A 22,606-nucleotide genomic window follows, 5' to 3' on the forward strand; every position below is an offset into this window, starting at 1 on the left:
AGACTTCGTCTGAACTTGTACAGAAAATTTCCAATTACTAATTGGGTTAATTCTCATTGGTTCTATCCAACGTGCCCTAAAGAAAGGTCTAATTGAAGGGCGATTCCCTATAAAACTATTCATTTCTATGTCTATTTCGAGAAGATAGGCTTTAGTTGTGGGCGTATATATATATATATATATATATATATATATATATATATATATATATATATATATATATATATATATATATATATATATATATATATATATATATATATATATATATATATATATATATATATATATATATATATATATATATATATATATATATATATATATATATATATATATATATATATATATATATATATATATATATATATATATATATATATATATATATATATATATATATATATATATATATATATATATATATATATATATATATATATATATATATATATATATATATATATATATATATATATATATATATATATATATATATATATATATATATATATATATATATATATATATATATATATATATATATATATATATATATATATATATATATATATATATATATATATATATATATATATATATATATATATATATATATATATATATATATATATATATATATATATATATATATATATATATACAATATATATTTATTTATATATATAGTTTTAAATTTATATATATAGGTTTTAAACTTACCCTCGAAACATTTATAAGGAATACGGTAGGTTTGTTAACGAACAAGATAACAATGCGTTTGTATGATGCAGTGTCCTATGCATCATTGGGGTGCAGATAGGGGTTAGAAGAAGAAGAAGGTAGGAGAAGATAGAACGCGTATTATTTTTGAATATATATTTAATATAAAAAAAACATGAAAATCAAATAAATAACATTACATGGAAAACAAAACTTTAATTTTACAATATAACAACAAAAAAATCCAAACATCAGGTGTAGTGTAAAATGCAAACTATCCGATTTAATTAATATCCATAATTATTTGAAGAGAAAAACATATTATTCGGTAGATTTTTTTTTGGCAGAGCGTTCAAATCCGTCACCAAAGGGTGCTCCGCCCCCCGCCCCATATTGCCCTCCGCCGCCCCCGCCGTAAGGGCCCCCGTAGGGCCTATTGAAGAGACTGCTAGCTGCGGAACCTAGAATTGCAACATAGATATAAAATAGACATTAAAACGATAAAAATAATTAGACGTTAAGTACAAAAGAGAAGTACAGTTCATAAAAAAGGAGCGAGAAAAAAGTGTTAATTACTAATTTTTATTTACAAGAAAATTGTGGTTAAACATACATAAATATCGATTATTTAAAAAAAGTTAACACTTGTATAGTACCATTTATTGAGTTTTATTTCATAACACATGACTTATTTTTAAAACTACAGCTGTATCATCAACAGGTGATTATAAAAACTAGTTTTATTTTTTACTTTTTGACATCTCATCAAAGATGAAGAAGAATATGGAAGTCCGGGCATTTGCGGGGCTGACGACCGTCATAGGCTGGTTTAAGTGATCGCTTAACACACGTGTAACGTTCACCAATTCTACCCATTATTAACAACCACACTACTCAAATTCTTAGAAGTTCTATATAAAAATAAACCAATTTAGAAACATTGTTCTTGAATCACTAGAACTTCACTAGAGACATCTATTGGTGAGATGTAAAGAAGCTTTTTTTACTAAGCAGAAACTCTTATAAAGTATTAGTATTTGAGGTCCGAAACCTGGATTATAATCACACACATGAGAAACGCCAGAAAATACCATTTTCATTTTTATTATTTAAGCTTATAGTTTTTTTAATCACCAAGTGGTAGTATACAAGTGTTTAATTTTAAAAATAATCAACATTTCATTCCACAATGTTAATGCCGAATCAATAAATAATAGTCTAATTACATTAATGGTTAAAACAAATTGACATCAAATAGATTTTTTATTCATATTGAAAGTTACCACCCTTTATAAATTATTATATTTATTATGAAATGTATTTTACAATTGTGCAATAAATTTACTTGAGGACGAACAAAAAAAATGTTGAAGATGAAACATTGAATCGATATTTTATTTTAATTTGTATTTCCCCATCTATATTTCGATGTCCGCCTCCGTAGTGTAATGGTCAGCACGCTCGGCTACCGTTCTGGAGGGTTCGATTCCCAAGGGGGGTAAAATAAATATTAGTGATTTTTTCACTGTAATATTTATTTAAAATTACCATGGACTGGTACCTGAAGCGGAGGATTGATCACCTTTCCTTCATGTATAAACGATCAAGATAACACTGCGTTTATATGACACAGTGCCCTATGCACCATTTGGGTGCGGATAAGGGTTTTATTTATATATATAGTTCGATGTAAGATGTTAGAATTATTAATTGTTGATACTTTATGTATACGGAATTTACTGCTTTTTAAAGATCGGCGTTAGTTTTTACAAAATTCTTCCATAGTACAAAAATACTGGATGTAAAAATAATACCGTAAAGGCAAAAACACCGATGTTGGCAAATTAAATTGTTTGGTAATGAATAACGGAGAAAACACATCCAATATAAAACTTTGTATAGATATTTTAGTCCAATTTCTATTCTCCGATTTATATTTCGACGTAGAAATCTTTGAATTATTCATTATTGATACTGTATACGTACGTGCATCATATTCTACAACATATCGCTCACTACTTTAAAGAACGTCATAAATAAAAAATCGTAAATTTTCAGTTGTGCATGTTTTCAGAATGCCTAGAAAATGTACTATATCCCAGCAAAAGAGGCATTATTTTAACTTGATATTTACCCGCTACAGGGCAAAAAGTGTTGTTTTTGCATTTTGAAGAAAAGGTATTGTTTTATTATTTTTTTTTACATTTACTAAATATTTTTCAAAAGGAGAAAATACCTTCAGGTTTTACCTACAAAGATATGTTGCACAGTAAAAATTCAAAAACTGGCTTGGTATTTATTTTTAATACATTGTATTATATTTTTAAACTTTAAAAACGTTCTCCTGCAAAATCAAGTTGTTTTGATTTATGACGTTCTTGAAAGGAGTGAGCGATATGTGTTTCGATTTTCTCTGTTTTACATATTTCCGAAATCATTCCCGAATTTTCTTTGGCTGGTATGCTACTGATTTTCTTCCGCCTGGAATACGTCACGCACATTTGATATGTATTTATGTAGAAACAATAATTCGATATAGAGAAAATCGAACTTTTCGATAGTGTATCTCTTTTGTAGAACGAGGGATGGAGGTAGCGAAGGCAGAAAGAATCGCGGGTCGCGGACCTTATATGGTGGTAAAATATACATTTGTAACCGTTTTTGCTTATTGATTTAAAATGTTGTTTTCGGATTAGTATAAAAAAGTTTCACTTTATTCCAGGAAGATCCGAGTTTCTGAGATGATTCTTCAATGGTTTGAAGTATCTCTATCGTGTGCAGAGACAAACTGGTGCAAACTATAATAATGGCATAAATCTTGGTCCAAACATATATCCCTCACTTCTTTCAACAACGTCATTTATCAAAAATTGTCAATTTTCAGTTGTAATTTTCGAAATGCCCAGAAAATGTACTTTATCCCAGCAAAAGCGGCATATTTTTAACTTATTATTTACGCGCTATAGGGCAGAAAGTGTTATTTTTGCATTTTAAAGAAATTATAAATATTTTTCAAATGGAGAAAAAATATTCAGAATTTACCTAAAAAGATCTGTTGCACAGTAAAGTGGCTTAAATAAGTGGTTTGATATTTATTTTCATACATTTCATTATATATACTCATATAAATATACATTATATATACTTATATAAAACTAGATAATGCATTTTGTGGAATATTTCTTTTAATTAAATATTTGTTTACTGGTACTACACAACGGAGTCGTGGTTCCCATACAAATGTTTGAAAGTAGGTAATGCGTGAAGTTGGCATATTGATAAATATATTGAAAGGAGAGTGAATGGTGCATGACATCAGTTATAGCAAATAAAAACATATCAGTGAATGCTAAACTGGCTGTACACTCTTATGTATGATACTCTTATGTGTGGAAGTGGAAAATATTTTCATGCATTATACCGGTGTCTCTGATATATGAAATCCAGCAGTAGTTTCAGTTAGAAAAACTATCTACTTTATAAAAAAACATTATTTTATTAAAATTAAACACTTGAATATACCACTTTATCGAGTTTTATATTTATTTACAACTAGTTTCAAAAACGACAGTTGTTTTCATCTTCTGGAACAAAAAAAATCTTTTAGTTTTTTTTTGTACCAGAAGATGAAAACAACTGTCGTTTTCGAAACTAGTCGTAAATAAAAATAAAACTCGATAAAGTGATATATTCAAGTGTTTAATTTTAATAAAATAATCATGTCATTGTGTAATATTTTTTTACATCCTCGAAAAATATGCTTACAAAACATGCTTAAAAAAAAGAGGCCACATCTGTTAGCATTGCTTAAGTATAAAAAAATACCGAGCCCTGATTTACCGTGTATTTTTTTGACAGCTGACCATTTCTTCTTACAAGGGGGATTGTAAAACAAACAAATCTTTTACCTGCCTTCGTTTATATAATCATCTAAATATGTTTCTTACACAGACAACTTTACTTCTGTCAAAAACAAATTTGTTTTTTGTCATTCTCAGATATTTTGTTTATTAAGTCAACGTGTCAGGATAAAATGAGTTTACAGGTATCCCCATTCAGGATAATACACGTATTATACGTATGCAAATTATAATCCTTGTACGTTTAAGGCGTATAATATTTTGCTTGTACGCTCGTTGTACCTAAAGGGGTCTTTGGGATACTTTTTAATGAGGTACATGCTGAAAACATGCTGAATTTGCCATGATCATGTATTTCTAATATAATATAATATAACACTTGAAAGTGGTCAGGTCAGGAGACGGAATAATGATCAGAATGGACGAGTGATGCATGAACGTGGAAGAGGCGGAGGTTGCTTGTAAAGACGGATTAGTGTAGCGTTCTAATCTCTCTGATTATCCCTGTGGAAAAGCGCCGTGATGGTTGTTTACTTTTTTTATATACAGAAATACTAGTATGTACATTAAAAAATATTTTTATCCACATTTATAAATTTTATCTGCCTTCGCAGCATTTAGCTGCCCAGCTGGAAATTCCGTGTCCGATTTCCAAGGTTAAAATAAATTTAAGTGATTTTAACTGTCGTATTTGTTTATGATGTACATGAAGTGCAGGATTGATCACCTTGTCTTCATGAAATTAACGATTTAAATCCAGTGCCCTATGCTCCATTGGGATAACTAGAATTTTCATTTTATAAAAGAGATTTTCTTCGATTAAATTCTATTTAACCATTTTATATTCCTGAACAAATTTAATGAGAGCAATGCAGAAAATCAACTATTTTTAGAATATAATCTAATTCATTTCTTACGTGCGAGAACCTCACGCATATTATAAATATATTTAAAAAAAAGTTGTTTAATACAGATACACATCATTAATTTGATAGACATTTCTACTTTAAACATATCATAATACTAGTTACGCTACCTCTCCAAAGAAGAGACCAAGCTCTTGTGCTTGGAGAGGGACTAACATTTATCGTTTGTTTAATGAACGACATAAAAAATTGTGTTTCTTGCAGTATTATTTATTTTGTGTATTTTTTTTTTTAATAAACTTAGAGGGGGTATAAAGTACCCCAATGTAGAACACGACGGGTTAAGCTAGAGCCAGAATGCAGCCAACAAATAGGAGCTCCGGTAAAAGCAATATCAGACTTTGGACGTAGAGAAACGAATTAAGCGAAACAACTGACGTTTAATTCGACGAAAACTTTCGCGACTAAAACAGCGTTGCAAGGGGAAATTGCACCGTTATTCATATTTACCCAGGAACAAAGCAAGGCCACAGTGCAAATCGAGATTAGGGGAAAGAGAATTACGTGTAAGTACTTCCACGTTAATTAACAAACGAAAACAATGGATCCCGTGACTGTAAAATAACCCGAAAACCTAATTTTTCAAATAAATATTTTATAATTGTACAAATAAAACGACAAAGCGACCATTTGATAATCGATGTTTTTGTTGTCAGTTACAACGAAACCATAATATAATCGATGTTTTTGTTGTCAAATAAAATTTATGTGAAAAAAACTACATGCTTGTTATTTTATTCTATAAATCGTTGTTATTTTCATAAGTGATAAAAATATTAATGATATCATTAACATTTTTATCCATGGAGTTTAAAATACAGTGTTTTTAATATGTCCGAATCTTTGTTCACAAATTGGGGTTTGTCCAATTAGGAGTTATTTTTTGACATCGCAACACAGATAAAAAAGACTGTCACTCTGTAGTAATATATATCACTTTGTAGTAATATATCCATTTTAATCTTTATGTCTTTTTTGGCCAATACCACTATTTTATAAAATCTATTAATAATGTCTGATTTCAGACAAAACATCATAGTTTTCATTAATCATTAGAGGTTAGAGCTTGTTTTATTTAAATGGTGAATATAATATTTTATCATATTATTTTATCATGAAGTATACATGTAATAAATATATTATGTTCAAACTAGGCTACGGCAGTAAATAAAGGATTTTTTAAATATAAAGAATATGGCTATCTGGATATGGACTTATTATAAGGTGGTTTAACCACACTACTCAAAATTTTAGGACTTGTATATATAATATTTCCTTCAATTGACACGTTCTAACATATCGCTCACTCCTTTCAACAACGTCATATATCAAAAATCGAAAATTTTCATTTGAGCATGTTTTCGGAATGCCCAGAAAGTGTACTATATTCCAGCAAAAGCGACATATTTTAAGTTAATCTTTACCCACTACAGGGTAGAAAGTGTTGTTTTTGCATTTTGAAGAAAAGGTATTGTTTAATTATTTTTTAAAATTTACTAAATATTTTTCAAATGGGGAAAAAACATTCAGGTTTTACCTAAAAAAATCTGTTGCACAGTAAAAAGTTCAAAAAGTGGCTTGATATTTATTTTTAATACATTGTATTATATTTTTAAACTTTAAAAACGATCTCCTGAAAAATCAAGTTTTTTGATTTTTGACGTTGTTGAAAGGAGTGAGCGATATGTGAATTCTCGGCATCTATGGTGAAGCTTTAATTTATTAAATAATAATTTAATGTCAGACAACCTACGATTCCTTAAAATTTCATCTAGTTTCCTTGTAGTTCGCAATTAATAATTTGTTTCCTACTTGTACTTATGGCTTCTCTCCACACTCTACGAAACTCGAAACCATTGCATACTGTATAATAACAATCTTCGCAGAATGCACAAAACTTTATGCTAAATAAACTAACTTCAGAATTCGCGCTTTAATGGGAGAAACATTCCGTGTTTGCTTTCAAGTGCAGCATGCTCCTTTGCCAGCCACAATTAAGAGCTTTAAAAGCTAACGATAATAATTATTTCATGTTATTTTTTGACATTTCATCAAAGATATATAATGGATAAATTTAAACGTTGTGTTTCACTCTCTTTCTGCTCGCCGATAGTGTTTGAAGGAGACGTGTATTTACTAGTGCTTACTACTTGTTATTTTATTTTTTTAATGATCATTTTATGTTATAAGACTATTTGTTACACGACTTTTTGTTTCTCTATTAGTGTATTTTTTATTTTTGTATTAGATACTGTACATATGTATTATCTTAAAGGCTTCAGCCGTTCAATAAATAAATGAATATAAATAAAAGATAAAGAAGAATGTGGAATTTTGATTTATTGATTTGGCGTTTAATTTATAGAACTCCATTTTAATTTAAGTATTAATTTTAAATCCAACACAGATAACTCTCAAAGTGTTTGCTCTAAGAAGCTTGTATGCAGTAGGATAGTAGGAACATTGAAGGTAAATGTGAAAAATACACCACGAAAACCCAGACCAATTGAACATAAACCTTTCTTGAATTTGCTTGAAATGAAACATTTTTGAATTGTGTGATTTCTATTTTAATTATTTACCCTTTAACCAGACTGAACCATGGCCCGGTACAACTAGTCAATAAATAAATAAATAAACCTCATCTCTGTTTTAGATTAATATAACCAAGAAGATGTAAAATCTACGGAGTATTTATGTACGCATGTATTGCAAATATCAATAAATTCGTCACGGCTAAAATACGGCCGCGTATTTCATATGCCAGAGTGCGATAACCCGCGACTGGGGAAAAACAATTGAATTAAACAATGAAAATGAAATTCGGATAGAAAATGGATCCAGTCTGGAATCGGTTTATTGGGACCCCACCGGAGGTCGCCGATATATTTTATATCAAAATACAAAAACGTATCGGAATTTATTCTCAGCCATTTTATTTTAAAGGAACGTCGCGAAATTGTGGAATAGATTGAAACCGCTTTTGAAAAATATTGTTACAATGGGGGGTATCGAACGTGGTTTTATTTATTCATCATTTCTATAAGGTCGTCGCGCTTTTCCATACATTTTCCTCGTGGTTTGATTATACAAATATGACGTTCGTATCGTTTGCAAGCCACAAATAAAACAACGAAACGTTTTCATCATCATCCGGAAATTTTTATCAGAAATATTTAAATATATTTTTTTCATTATTTATTTAATATATTTTGACAATGAAATAAAATAAAAATAAATAATGTATTTGTTTAATGTGTCTGGATTCAAAACTCATATACACCGAATGCCAAACCTTAGCAATGATTTCGGGGACCATATCGATATCTGGAATATGTCACTACCTAACTTCAAAGCAAAAATGATTATAATATTTCAGGCAAATGCATAATTCCTGTTTTTTTCATATCGCTCACTCATTTCAACAACGTTTATATAAAAAAACTTGATTTTTAAGGAGATCATTTTTAAAGTTTAAAAATATAATAAAATCTATTAAAATTAAATATCAAGCCACGTATTGAAGTTTTAACTATGCAACATATCTTTTTAGGTAAAATCTGAATGTTTTCTCTTCATTTGAAAATTATTTAGTTTTAAAAAAAAAAAAAATTAAACAATACCTTTTCTTCAAAATGAAAAAACAACACATTTTGCCCTGTAGCGAGTTAAAAATATGCCGTTTTTGCTGGGATAAAGTACATTTTCTGGGCATTCCAAAATCATGCACAACTGAAAATTTATGATTTTTGATTTATGACGTTGTTGAAAGGAGTGACCGATATGTTTTTCATCTTATCAAAAATATTATTTAATCAAAAAGTATACATGTAATATATTATGTATAAATAAACACAGTTAAGGCCGTTCATTAATGAAAAAAAATAAGTACATTATTTAAAAAAACTCATTTGATGGTTGATTCTACTTTTTAAAATCTCAAAATTAGTTACGCTGTTCTCTCCAATAAAGAAACTAAGCTCTTGAGCTTAGAGAGGAATACTTTGTTATTCTTTCATTAATTAATTCGGCAGTTACTTTGTGGCATTATCTTACTTTTTTTCATTAAATTTTACTAAGTACATATTATATCTACCATTATTTGTTGAAATCTGTTGTGACACGTGTTTCCATGCAATCCGCATCGTTTTTGCATCACACGGTATTTGAAAACAATTCGGAATGCATCGAAACAGGTGTCAAAATAGATTTAAAGAAAGAGTGGTATTTACTAAGTAAAACAAGGTAAATTCAAATATTAAAAATACCTAAACATTGCAAGAAATCTTGAATTTGTTTGAGTTATTTCTGGAATTATTGGAAATCAAAAAAATTTGATGAAATTAAAAGTATTATTTTTTTGACACATCATCAAAGATGAAGAAGAATATGGAAGTCTGGGCATTTACGGGGCTGACGACCGTCATAGGCTGGTTTAAGTGATCACTTTACGCACGTGTAACATTCACCAATTCTACCCATTATTGACAACCACACTACTCAAATTCTTGGAAGTTCTATATATATGAACCAATTTAGAAACTTTGTTCTTGAATCACTAGAACTTCACTAGAGACATCTATTGGTGAGATATAAAGAAGCTTTTTTATTAAGCAGAAACTCTTATATTAGTATGTGAGATCCGAATCCTGGATTATAATCACACACATGAGAAACGCCAGAAAATACCATTTTCATTTTTATTATTAAGCTTATAATTCTTCCATATTCTTCTTCATCTTTGATGAGATGTCAAAAAAATAATATGAAAATAACTCCTGTAATTGGAGGTAATCCAGATTTTGTGAACAAGTATTTGGACACACTCAAAATGTTGTAAATTAAAAGTAGTTTTTTTTTTCGCCTCCCAAGTAATATTAATTAATTCTATTTATAACTATAAAATGGCGATGTTTAAAAAAAAACATATATCTGCTCAGTCCTTAGAATGTCAAAGTTATTATAATATTGGAGATTGGCATCGATTGGATGATAAAAAAATAATTGTGTTGCAAAATATATCTTACTTTCTTTTTTTCTCTAATAATATTGTTTCTACTTTTGGTTTCCCGAATAAAGTGATCTAATTCCAATATTGTTGTAAAGGACTTTTTACATCTACATCATTTTGCCAATTCCAAGTGTGAATCAAAAGCAACATTTTTAGAAAATGAAATATTGCTGTTTTCACATCCATTGTCTTTGAATTGTATTTTAATATTAAAAAGTTGTGATAAAATGTAAAAAAGCGAGTACGGTAGTAATTTGCGGGTGTAATTTAAACATACTCGTATATTTTTATAAACATACTCGTACATTCCGACTTCTGCCCTGACCACTTTCAAGTATTTGAAATACTTGATCAGATTAAGAATAATCGGCGGGTATGTATGAGGAGATGCACGAATGTTAAGAGGTGAAAATTGTTTACAAAGACAGACTCGTGTGGCATTCTATTCTCTTTTCCTATCCCTGTGGGGATATATAAAATATCAGCGATATATATGTAAATAAACTTGATTTTTCAGGACATCGTTTTTAAAGTTTAAAAATATAATACAATGCATAAAAAATAAATATCAAGCCACTTATTGAACTTTTTACTGTGCAACAGACCTTTTAAGGTAAAACCTGAATGTTTTTTCTCCATTTGAAAAATATTTTGTATATTTGAAAAAAAAAAAATAAACAATACCTTTTCTTCAAAATGCAAAAACATTTTATGCCCTGTAGCGGGTAAATATTAACTGATAAATATGCCACTTTTGCTGGGATATAGTACATTTTCTGGACATTCAAAGAAAATTTACGAATTTTGAAATATGACGTTATTGAAAGGAGTGAGCGATATATCATAATTACAATTTGCAATAGTGATTTACAACATAATATAAAAATAATATGCAATAGTGATAATTAGACCAAACGTTTCGACCCATTTCGTATCTACCTGCATCCAAAATCAAAAATTATTAAAAGCTCTTTTATAAATAGTCTTTGTGGATGATGTTTTTAGGTAGAATGGGAGCTGATTATAGAGCTTTGTTGAATGCTGTTGCTGAATTGAGTATAAGTTTGATTTTATTTGACGTATTTCTGCGTTTTTGCCTTACGGATAAAATGGTCACTCAAATAATCTTTCTGCAAAAAACGTAATCCGTCTCAAAGTGGTATGTGAAACAAATAAAAGCGGAGAAAGTTCCTCGCTATATTGACACATCAGCTTTTGACTGGAAGTAACGATTTTATTTTTGGATTTCCGCAATCTAGTGTTACCCGGATGGCCGGCAGATGGTGTCGGTGTCGTGATGTGAATATTAATGTTATCGAACTCTTCAAAGTGAAAATTGATGATAACGTAACGTTAAATTATTTAACAAATTGACGGGGAGGGAAAACAATTGTTACAAATTTTGTTTTTATTTGTTTTGAATACTAAAATAGTTTTTAATAATAAAGTTGTCTGCCTCCGGAGTGTAATGATCAGCACACTCGGCTACCATTCCGGAGGTCCCGGGTTCAATTCGGGGTTAAGTAAATATTGGTGATTTTTCATTTTAATATTTATTCAATATTATCCTTGACTGTGGTACCTGAAGCGGAGAGCTGATTCCTTTCTTTCATGTGTTAACGATCAAGAAAACACTGCGTTTATATGATGCACCATTAGGGTGCGGATAAGGGTTTGAAGAAGAAGAAGAATAAAATACAATTTCGTAGATTCTAAAAATTAGTGTTTAATTTTAATGTTTAAAACATGAATCAAAATAAGATATATCTAATTTCTCATCAGAATATTTTATGTAGATCAAATTTAAAATGCAATTTTAAAAGGGTAACTTCGTTAATTTCAATCGTCAATCAGAAAAAGTCAAATGATTCAATGAAAATGAAGTCTCTGATTGAATTTTTTTGTCAAAGAGACGGACAAACGACAAGTTGATCACTCGTTGCATCAAATGGACTTATTGATACAAATAGGAAATGAATCAAAGGTAACTAGACGTTGGAAAATTATATTAAAAGTACCTACCCCTTTTTGAAACATGTAGAATTGATTTTTCTGTATAATTGAAAAGCGTAGTAAATTGATTTACTATGATTTAAATCCGATTTTAGTCCGCCTCCGTAGTGTAATGGTCAGCACGCTCGGCTACCGTTCTGGAGGTCCCGGGTTCGATTCCCAGGGGGGTCAAATAAATATAAGTGATTTTTTCACTGTAATATTTATTCAATACTACCCTGGACTGGTACCTGAAGCGGAGGGCGGATCACCTTTCCTTCGTGTGTAAACGATTAAGATAACACTGTGTTCATATGAAGCAGTGCCCTATGCACCATTGGGGTGCGGATGAGGGTTTAATTATTAATTTATGATTTAAATACGTAGTTAATTGATTACTATGATTTAAATAACGTTGAGATAGGTAAGGCGTTATCGGAGGGAACGTCATAGGGAGTTAATGTTTTAAATTGATTTTTTACAAATTAACCAGCGAAAAAGACTAAAATGAGTCATTTATTTATTAAAATACAATTTGAAACCATTCACCCCATATAACGTTCGCTCCGATAACGTGGTCCTTATTTCGAGGTTAAAGAGGGGTTAACTGTTCCTCTAAATCTTGGTTAGTGCGCAAAAACTCAATTTAAGTTTCACTTAGTAATTTCCACTATTTCTTAAAATCTATTGCGACAAATGTTTTAATGTACTCCGCATCATTTTAGTGTTTGAAAATGGTACGGAACGCATCGAAACACGTGTCATAATAAATTTGAAAAAAAAAGGTATTTACCAATAATAATATAATAATAAAACCCTTATCCGCACCCCAATGGTGCATAGGGCACTGCGTCATATAAACGCAGTGTTATCTTGATCGTTTACACATGAAGGGAAGGTAATCAGCCGTCCGCTTTAGGTACCAGTCCAGGGTTAAATTGAATAAATATGACAGTGAAAAATCACTTATATTTATTTTACCCCCCTTGGGAATCGAACCCGGGACCTCCAGAACGGAGGTCCCGGGTTAAATTTAAGGTTCACTTTACCAAGTGAACCTTAAATTAAAAAATGGATAGATATTGTTTGCAAAGACAGATTGGTGTTGCGTCATATTCTCTCTGCCTACCCTTGCGAAGAAATGGTGTGATGGTAGTTAGTAAGCTACTTTTTTCAAAATCAACTCAATTATTATTTTGTAAACCTAGATATAGTCAAAATGCTTCTTTAATACATTGTATTGGATAAAAATGTAAATTCTACTGAAATCATAAAAAAATTATACTCAAAATATATAATTGGTTTTGAGTTTTTTAAAAAAATATGTTGGCAACTAAAATATTTTAAGATGCACGGGAAAAAAAATGTTTACAGTGATGGTTTGTTAATTAGTTTTTATCTTAACGATACACAAAGAAAAATCGAGCAGTATGAAGATTGAAAATAACATGTGATAAATTTTTCACGTAATTTATTAACGACTGGATATTATCTGGATTTGGATGTTATCTTGTACTATGTAAAAATACGTTTTGAACAATTTTATATAAAAATGCTTCTGAACCAATTTTTCGCTTTTATATTGTACAAAAAACAGAATATATACGTAAATATATATATATATATATATATATATATATATATATATATATATATATATATATATATATATATATATATATATATATATATATATATATATAAATATATATATATATACATATATATATATATATATATATATATATATATATATATATATATATATATATATATATATATATATATTTATATATATTTATATATATTTATTTATATATATATATATATATATATATATATATATATATTATATATATATATATATATATATATAAATATATATATATATCTCTACATATATATATATATATATATATATATATATATATATATATATATATATATATATATATATATATATATATATATATATATATATATATATATATATATATATATATATAATATATATATATATATATATATATATATATATATATGTATATATATATATATATATATATATATATGTATATATATATATATATATATATATATATATATATATATATATATATATATATATATATATATATATATATATATATATATATATATATATATATATATATATATATATATATATATATATATATATATATATATATATATATATATATATATATATAATATATATATATATATATATTTATATATATATATATATATATATATATATATATATTTATTTATATATTTATATATATAAATATATATATTTATATATATATATATATATATATATATATATATATATATATATATATATATATATATATATATATATATATATATATATATATATATATATATATATATATATATATATATATATATATATATATATATATATATATATATATATATTATATATATATATATATATTATAAAATCATGTTTACAGGGGTTTCGAAGTATGAAATATAATCTTCTAAAAAATGGGTCTATGTTTAATAAAAGTTTTCCCAATCCAACCTTAGGTGGCACTAGTGAACTTACATGTCATTTGAGTAGTATGTTTGTCAATAATGGGTAGAGTGGTGTAAGTTAATATTATAGAATTGAAAAATAAATGTTTTGTACATTGTTAGAAGATGTAAATATATATATTTGATGTGAATTAAGTGTAAAAATAGTTTCTTTTAAATGTAATCTAAGCTAACTAAAGAAAAATTGCCACCCGCACTCCTTGAGATGCCAAAGTAAAATTTAACAAAAAAAATTATTAAATTCAGTATCTTTGTTTCAACAATTATGTTCCACTGCAGTACTCTTTCAAACTTTTTGTGAAAGTGTTACAAGTAAAACGGTTACAGTAGAATGTCATTTAACTCGACGTAATTTTGGAGTTGTGTTCCTCGAATTGTAACTTGTGCCTGACTGATAATGTAATTACAACACCTTTAGGGTGACTAACGTTTAAGGGTTGAAAATTATCGTCAATTCTAGAAATGGTTTAGCTAGATCACGATTAATGATAATTTTTAACGTATTATACGAGCAGGTTAGAGAGTAATACGTAATTATAAATTATGTAATAATAAACATTCATATATTTACTTTAAAATAAATAATTAAAAAAAACATACGGCCAAAATAATATACGGATTATTTATTAAGAGCTAAATAATTTGAATCGAGGTTAAGTTTAATAATTTTTTACCATTAGATGTAGGTACTCGATAAAATAGAGTTTCAAATTATATTTTGACATCTCAACATAGATAAAGAAAAATATGAAAGTCTGGGCATTCAATAATCCAGATTTGTGAATGATAGCGTATATATATATATGTATATATATATATATATATATATATATATATATATATATATATATATATATATATATATATATATATATATATATTATATATATATATATATATATATATATATATATATATATATATATATATATATATATATATATATATATATATATATATATATATATATATATATATATATATATATATATACATATATATATATATATATATATATATATATATATATATATATATATATATATATATATATATATATATATATATATATAAATATATAAATATATATATATATATTTCAAATAATATTTTGACATCTCAACATAGATAAAGAAAAATATGAAAGTCTGGGCATTCAATAATCCAGATTTGTTTTATATGTTTATTCTTTATATTTGTTTAAATGGTTAATTTCTTATTTATGCACAGATAAATCTTCACGTAAAAAAGTTATTGGATTCATAAGTTTTTTGCGGCTGGTTTAGATATCGGTTCTTTCACAAGATATATAGATCAGCCAATCTATACCCTAAGGAATGTCAACCTTTGACTTTAAATAAAATTAAGATCAAGAATAAAAACAATTATCACAAAATATCACAGTAAAGCGCCTTTGAGGTAGTTTTATACAAAAAAAGAGCAATTTTAATTATTCTAAATTATTATTTTTAATAAAATCCATTTTGAATACACCCCTCGTTTGAATTAACAATGCAGTAATTCTCTACTGGTCTTCCTAAACTGTAACATTCCTCGGTGAAGCGAGAGTGACATCACCAAATTGATGACGTCTGAATGCGGTCGAGACGTGGAAACTTACGTGTATAAGTGATTAATTACATTTACATGTATTAGTGGCTGCACAGTATTAAGCAACCTCTTCGTCTTCTTTTATAAATCTATTATCATTGACTGAGTAAACTCTCTAAGTGACGGGAGATATTAGTAAGGCTCTTCCCCGCACACCGTAACACTTTAAGAAAAGTAAAACATTGTTTACTTTTTTTCATATATATTTAATGGAAAGTATGAAGAAATTCCAATTATGCACACTGTATGGTGTTTAATATTTACATAAGTGATCCAGTAGCTACATGATCTCACAACCCGACACATTTTGTTGTTGTTGAAATCATATTGTACTATTTTTTATCCCAGAAACTGTGACTCAGAGTTACAGGCAGTAACCAAATGATTACAACCCGACACATTTTTAGTTATTCTTGAAATCATATTCTACTACTTTCGTACCCAGAAACTCCACATCAGTAATCATGTGATCACAATTTGATACATTTTTGTTATTCTTGAAATCATATTCTACTACTTTCGTACCCAGAAACTCCACATCAGTAATCATGTGATCACAATTTGATACATTTTTGTTATTCTTGAAATCATATTCTACTACATTCGAACCCAGAAACTCCACATCAGTAATCATGTGATCACAATTTGATACATTTTTGTTATTCTTGAAATCATATTCTACTACATTCGAACCCAGAAACTCTGCATCAGTAACCATGTGATCACAATTTGATACATTTTCGTTATTTTTGAAATCACATTCTACTACTTTCGAACCCAGAAACTCCGCATCAGTAACTATGTGATCACAATTTGATAAATTTTTGTAATTCTTGAAATCATTTTCTGCTACTTTTGAATCATACTGCTTTTGACTTCGTAATTCATTAAGATATGGATACAAAACGTAATATAAATCCAGGTTTTGAATTTTAAAATAAACTTGTATTTAATTAATTAAGTATTGTAATATTGTAGAAAATAAGCATCTTCTTCATCAAACAGAGTAACGAGAAGAATGTTACTTTAATAAACTACAGTTTGCAGAATGTGGTATAGTAGTTGAAATAAATAATAGTACATTAACATATAATGGAATTTCGCTGAGAGATTTCTTGAATGGAAACTTTGTGTAGCTAATTTCCATTTACATCTGGCATTATAATGCGAAATCCTTTCATTCTTAGACCATTTGTATTCTTAGCGCTAGTTTTATGTCGGAATTTATAATTTCTGCATGTTTGTGAAGGATTCTGAAAGATGTAATGCATAACCATTGTGCCTGCGTCTAATTAATAGGTGCTTTGTTTTTTGGAAGCGAAGTTTTGGTTGTTTAATGTTTTGATAAATATTTTGAACTAGAATAAAAATCGACGCCTTTGATCGAAATACGTGAGACCAATATACGAAGTGTTCCAACATATAATACAAACACATGCGAGTATATCGCTTACTCTTTTCGAAAACGTCATAAACCAAAAAAACTTGATTTTTCAGGAGAACGTTTTTAAAGTAAATAATAAACTCAAAATACCGACAAATATAAAAATTACAATTCACAATGGTGACTGCTGGGATTTAAATTTAAAAAACTTATGTTCTGTTTTATGTCCAAAAATAGAAATAAAATATCTAGGTGTAATAATAGATCAACATTTGAAATACCATAGTCAAATTAAACCACGAGTGTAAGTCCCTTTCCAAGCACAAGAGCACAGGCTCTTTTATGGAGAGGCACAGCGAATCGAAATATAAAAGTTCTCCATATGTATAAATGATTCAAATGTATTATGTTAAAATAAAAAATGTAAATATATTAAATGAATAAAAAAAACAAAAAAAAGTTAAAAACATAATACAATGTCTTAAAAATAAATATCAAGCCACTTATTGAACTTTTTACTGTGCAACAGATCTTTTCAGGCAAAACCTGAAGGTTCTTTCTCCATTTGAAAAATATTAAGTATATTTAAAAAAATAAGTAAACAATACCTTTTCTTCAAAATGCAAAAACAACACTTTCTGCCCTGTAGCGGGTAAATATTAAGTTAAAATATGCTACTTTTGCTGGGATATAGTACATTTTCTGGGCATTTTGAAAACATGCACAACTGAAAATTGACGTTCTTGAAAGGAGTGAGCGATATGTTATATCAGTGTTCAGCAAACTTTTTGTATTCAAGGTACACCTACCAAATTAAGAAATTACAGAGGTTCATATTTACCATATTATGGTGACATATTTAACATATTATGTTTCATGCGAAATGTGAGTCTACTCAACTGAGAAAAGGCAATCAAAATTTGGAGCAGTTTTGTTGTTTTCACGAAACTAGATTTTTTTCCACGGCACACCAACGTATCACCACGGTACAACAGTGTGCCGCGGCACACACGTGGCGGAACAATGCGTTATATCATATAAAGTTTACGTGTTCATATTACAACATAATAAAATATTTCAGTAACGGATTATCTCCCATCTAGAGTGTAGTCCGCCTTCAGCACGCTGGGCTACCAACGTACTAGAGGTCCAGGGTTCAACTCCCAGGGGGGGTCAAATAAATACAAGTGATTTTTTCACTCTTATATGTACTTAATATTTCTCTGGACTGGTACTTGAAGCGGAAGTCTTATCACCTTTCCTTCATGTAATAACGATCATGATAACACTGCGTTTATATGATGCAGTGCCCTATGCACCATCGATGCGGATGAGGGTTTGAAGAAGAAGAAGAGTGTAGTTATTGTATTCACAATACTTTGAGTGTCCAAATACTTGTTCGAAAATCTGGGTTTCTCCACAGGAGTTATTTTATATTTTTGACATCTCAACATTGAAAACTATGTGAATAAAATACCTCTTCAAATTATTACATAAGCTATTGACTTAGGAGGATTTAATGGAGCTGTTAAGTAACAAAAGATCCTGAAGGTAGTTTGTGGACTCCATATGCTCCACATAGGGAGCGGATATGGGTAAATGAAAGAATGAATGAGTAATAGATACGTCATTTAGTTGGCAATTTGGATGTTTTTCAACGTATATTTAGTATGATTTAAATTAAAATACTTCAAGTTGAATAGTTTAAGTTTTGGTTAAAACATCACATTTAAGATACAATAGTTTTAAAACGGGGTGAATTGTGAAAGATAAAAGTAAACACACAAGTGCGTAAAAAAAGTGATAAAATAAAAACTCAACTGTTAAAAATTGTTAACGTAATTTAGATACACACGTTACAACTATAGTTAGTGTTAAAAGACACACAGACACTCAAAATAAGTGTAATTCAAAACCTGATTCTTCTCTCGATAATGAAGAAACTTGAAGCATACTTTCGGTATAATTTTGTTTAGATATGGTATCTTCTTCTGCGTTTTTAAGACTGCTAAATTCATCAGAAATAGCTTTGAGGTCTTTTGCAGTCTTTGAATCATTTTCATCAGTCAATTTTTCTGTTTTATTGTCAGTATCAGAATCAAATGATTCTCTTGGCGTGAATAATACCACTTCTGCAGAATTATCACTTTTATTCTGTACAGCTCCTCTTACCAAGTTTTTTAGTTTGTTTAAAAAATGTGATGGATTAAATATACTCAAGTTTAGAGGTTGTGGTTTTGCTTGCAGTGGAGATGAACTAACTGCATTTTGTAAGGTTTTTGATTGTATTGGAATCCCTGATGGTCCATCGGGTCCAATGAGTAATCCATTCTTTAAGCTATGTTTCTTGAAAGGTCGTATTCCAATTGGCTCTTTCAAAATATATTGATTTCCGGTAAAAATTCCTGTAAAACGGACGCATTGAAAGATTTTTTTGTTTATGGTGGAACAACTCTTTTCAGATATTGTTTTTTTCAAATACAAATTACAACGTTTTCGTTTCGTGTAACTTGTGTGTAAGCAAAATTTCATTATATCTTTAATTTAGCCACAAGAAAGTACGTATTCAGTTAAGCTATACTAATTATTAAATTCCAAACGATTTTTTATTTGAATTATTTCATTGTAAATTTTGATGGTCTTCTAAACTTATTCTTAATTTTATCGTTGTATCATCGTCTAAAATTATTTAATAAAATAGTTTTATGTAGTTAAACATAAAAATCAAACGAATTCATAAAATCACTAAAAAAATACATGAGATCAGGTTCAGTTCAAATCGAACTTCAACATAAAAAAAATCGAATTTCATAAAGTATTTTGAATTTTAATATTTTTGATAAAAGTTGAAACATTGAAGATAACACAAATTTTATCCATGGTTGACAAACATACTGCCAGATTTTTTGTAACTTGTATATATATCCTATAATTGACACATTTTTTCACTCATGCATTTTCGGGACTAACTATGGTTAAGTTGAGTAAGCTTTATAAAATACATATACGTAAGATTCTTCCCGAATTTAATGTTTTTCATACCAGCATTTATGAACTTCTGAAATTCGAATAGTGTGTTTGTCAATCATTGGGAGGATGGTGAATATTACATATAATCACTTAAACCAGCCTATGACAGGTCGTGGGCCTTGTGAATACCCAGAATGCCATATTCTTCTTCATCTTTATTGAGAAGAAGTGAGTCAAGTGTTTGTATCGTATACCCATATGAATTATAGGGGTGGTAACATTTCCACGTGTTGTAAAATTTTAATACTCCATTACGTAGACTTATATCACACACTTGTATGATATAGGCATATTCAAGTCAACTCTATTGGCGTTTGATCTATTTTAGTTATTTTGATATAAAGATTACACTGTAAAAAAAATTTCCTTCAAATTTAATAAATCTATATTTTTATCTCGTATTAAGCATTTAAAGTGAAAAAAGTTCAATAAAGCCTTAAAAATTAACATGCACATGCAGTTCTAAGTAAATATTAAAATACTAAAGTAGGTTAAAACTAACACTCTCCTTATCATTCATCTTTCACTTTGTGTAATTCCACTTAAAACTGTACTTTATGACTGCCGTTTTTGGATTAACCATTTTTTGATCAGACAACTGTAGTCTATCCTAACGACTTTTTACGTGGTAGAAGGTACACAATGACATGAAAAAATGATAAAGAGAGTTTATTGATTGACTTGGCGTTTATTTTGTAGAACTTCATTTAAAAAAAGTTAAATAAATTAAATCAAACACTGATTTATCTATCAATAAGTTTGTTGTATTTAAAAAAAACTAAACTCCGGAATAATTATATAACCGTGTTAGGGAATTTTCAAACTAATATGTATAAAATTGTTGAGTAATATATCCAAAATAAAACAAGGTTTGTTGGATTGAATTCTACATTTATTTATGTATATGTTAATACGTGACGCGTTTCGTCTTTTTAGGACATTATCCAACACGTGTTTGATAATGATATGAGAGTTTGATAATGTCATAAGAAGACGAAACGCGTCACGTATTAACATAAACATAAATAAATGTAGAATTCAATCCAAAAAACCTTGTTTTATTTTGGATATATTACCCAACAATTCAATCTGGAATTCTACCAACTGTCTCCAGTTATAATAAATAATATCCATAAGATTAGTTTGAAAATTCCACAGAATGGCCACAGAATTTATGTTTTAAAAAATAAAATAAACTTTTTAGTAGACCTAAATCAATGTTTAATTAAACTTAGCTTTTGATATACAAAATAAAGGTTAAAAGTGTTTGGTGGTTTTATAAATGAAAAATGAATGATGAATAGATTAGTAATAATGGTGCATCTTTGAATATCTTGATTTTTGTCAACTGATATTGTAAAAGTTATGAATGCATTTCTTAATGAAAAATTGATACAAAGTCGACAAATATCAAGGTAATAAAGTACTCAGGCATACTTGCGTTGGTAATAAAAGCAGGTGCAACTAACTGATGACT

At 28.2% G+C, this 22,606-nt stretch overlaps 1 protein-coding gene across 1 annotated transcript in view; it reads right to left on the reverse strand.

The window, feature by feature from the left end:
• Positions 1-1,029: 1,029 nt before the first annotated feature.
• LOC148299959 (uncharacterized) overlaps positions 1,030-22,606 on the reverse strand; it is a gene marked incomplete at its 5' end in the record, with an annotated part of 46,869 nt that continues 25,292 nt past the window's right edge. The window contains one exon of the mRNA XM_088275451.1: positions 1,030-1,184. Coding sequence (XP_088131577.1) covers positions 1,045-1,184 — 140 coding nt within the window. The remainder of the gene's footprint in view (positions 1,185-22,606) is intronic.

The sequence above is a fragment of the Brachycentrus maculatus genome, unplaced genomic scaffold (assembly GCF_059751285.1).
Source record: "Brachycentrus maculatus isolate JH-2025_06_01 unplaced genomic scaffold, ASM5975128v1 h1tg000873l, whole genome shotgun sequence".
Lineage (NCBI taxonomy): Eukaryota > Metazoa > Arthropoda > Insecta > Trichoptera > Brachycentridae > Brachycentrus > Brachycentrus maculatus.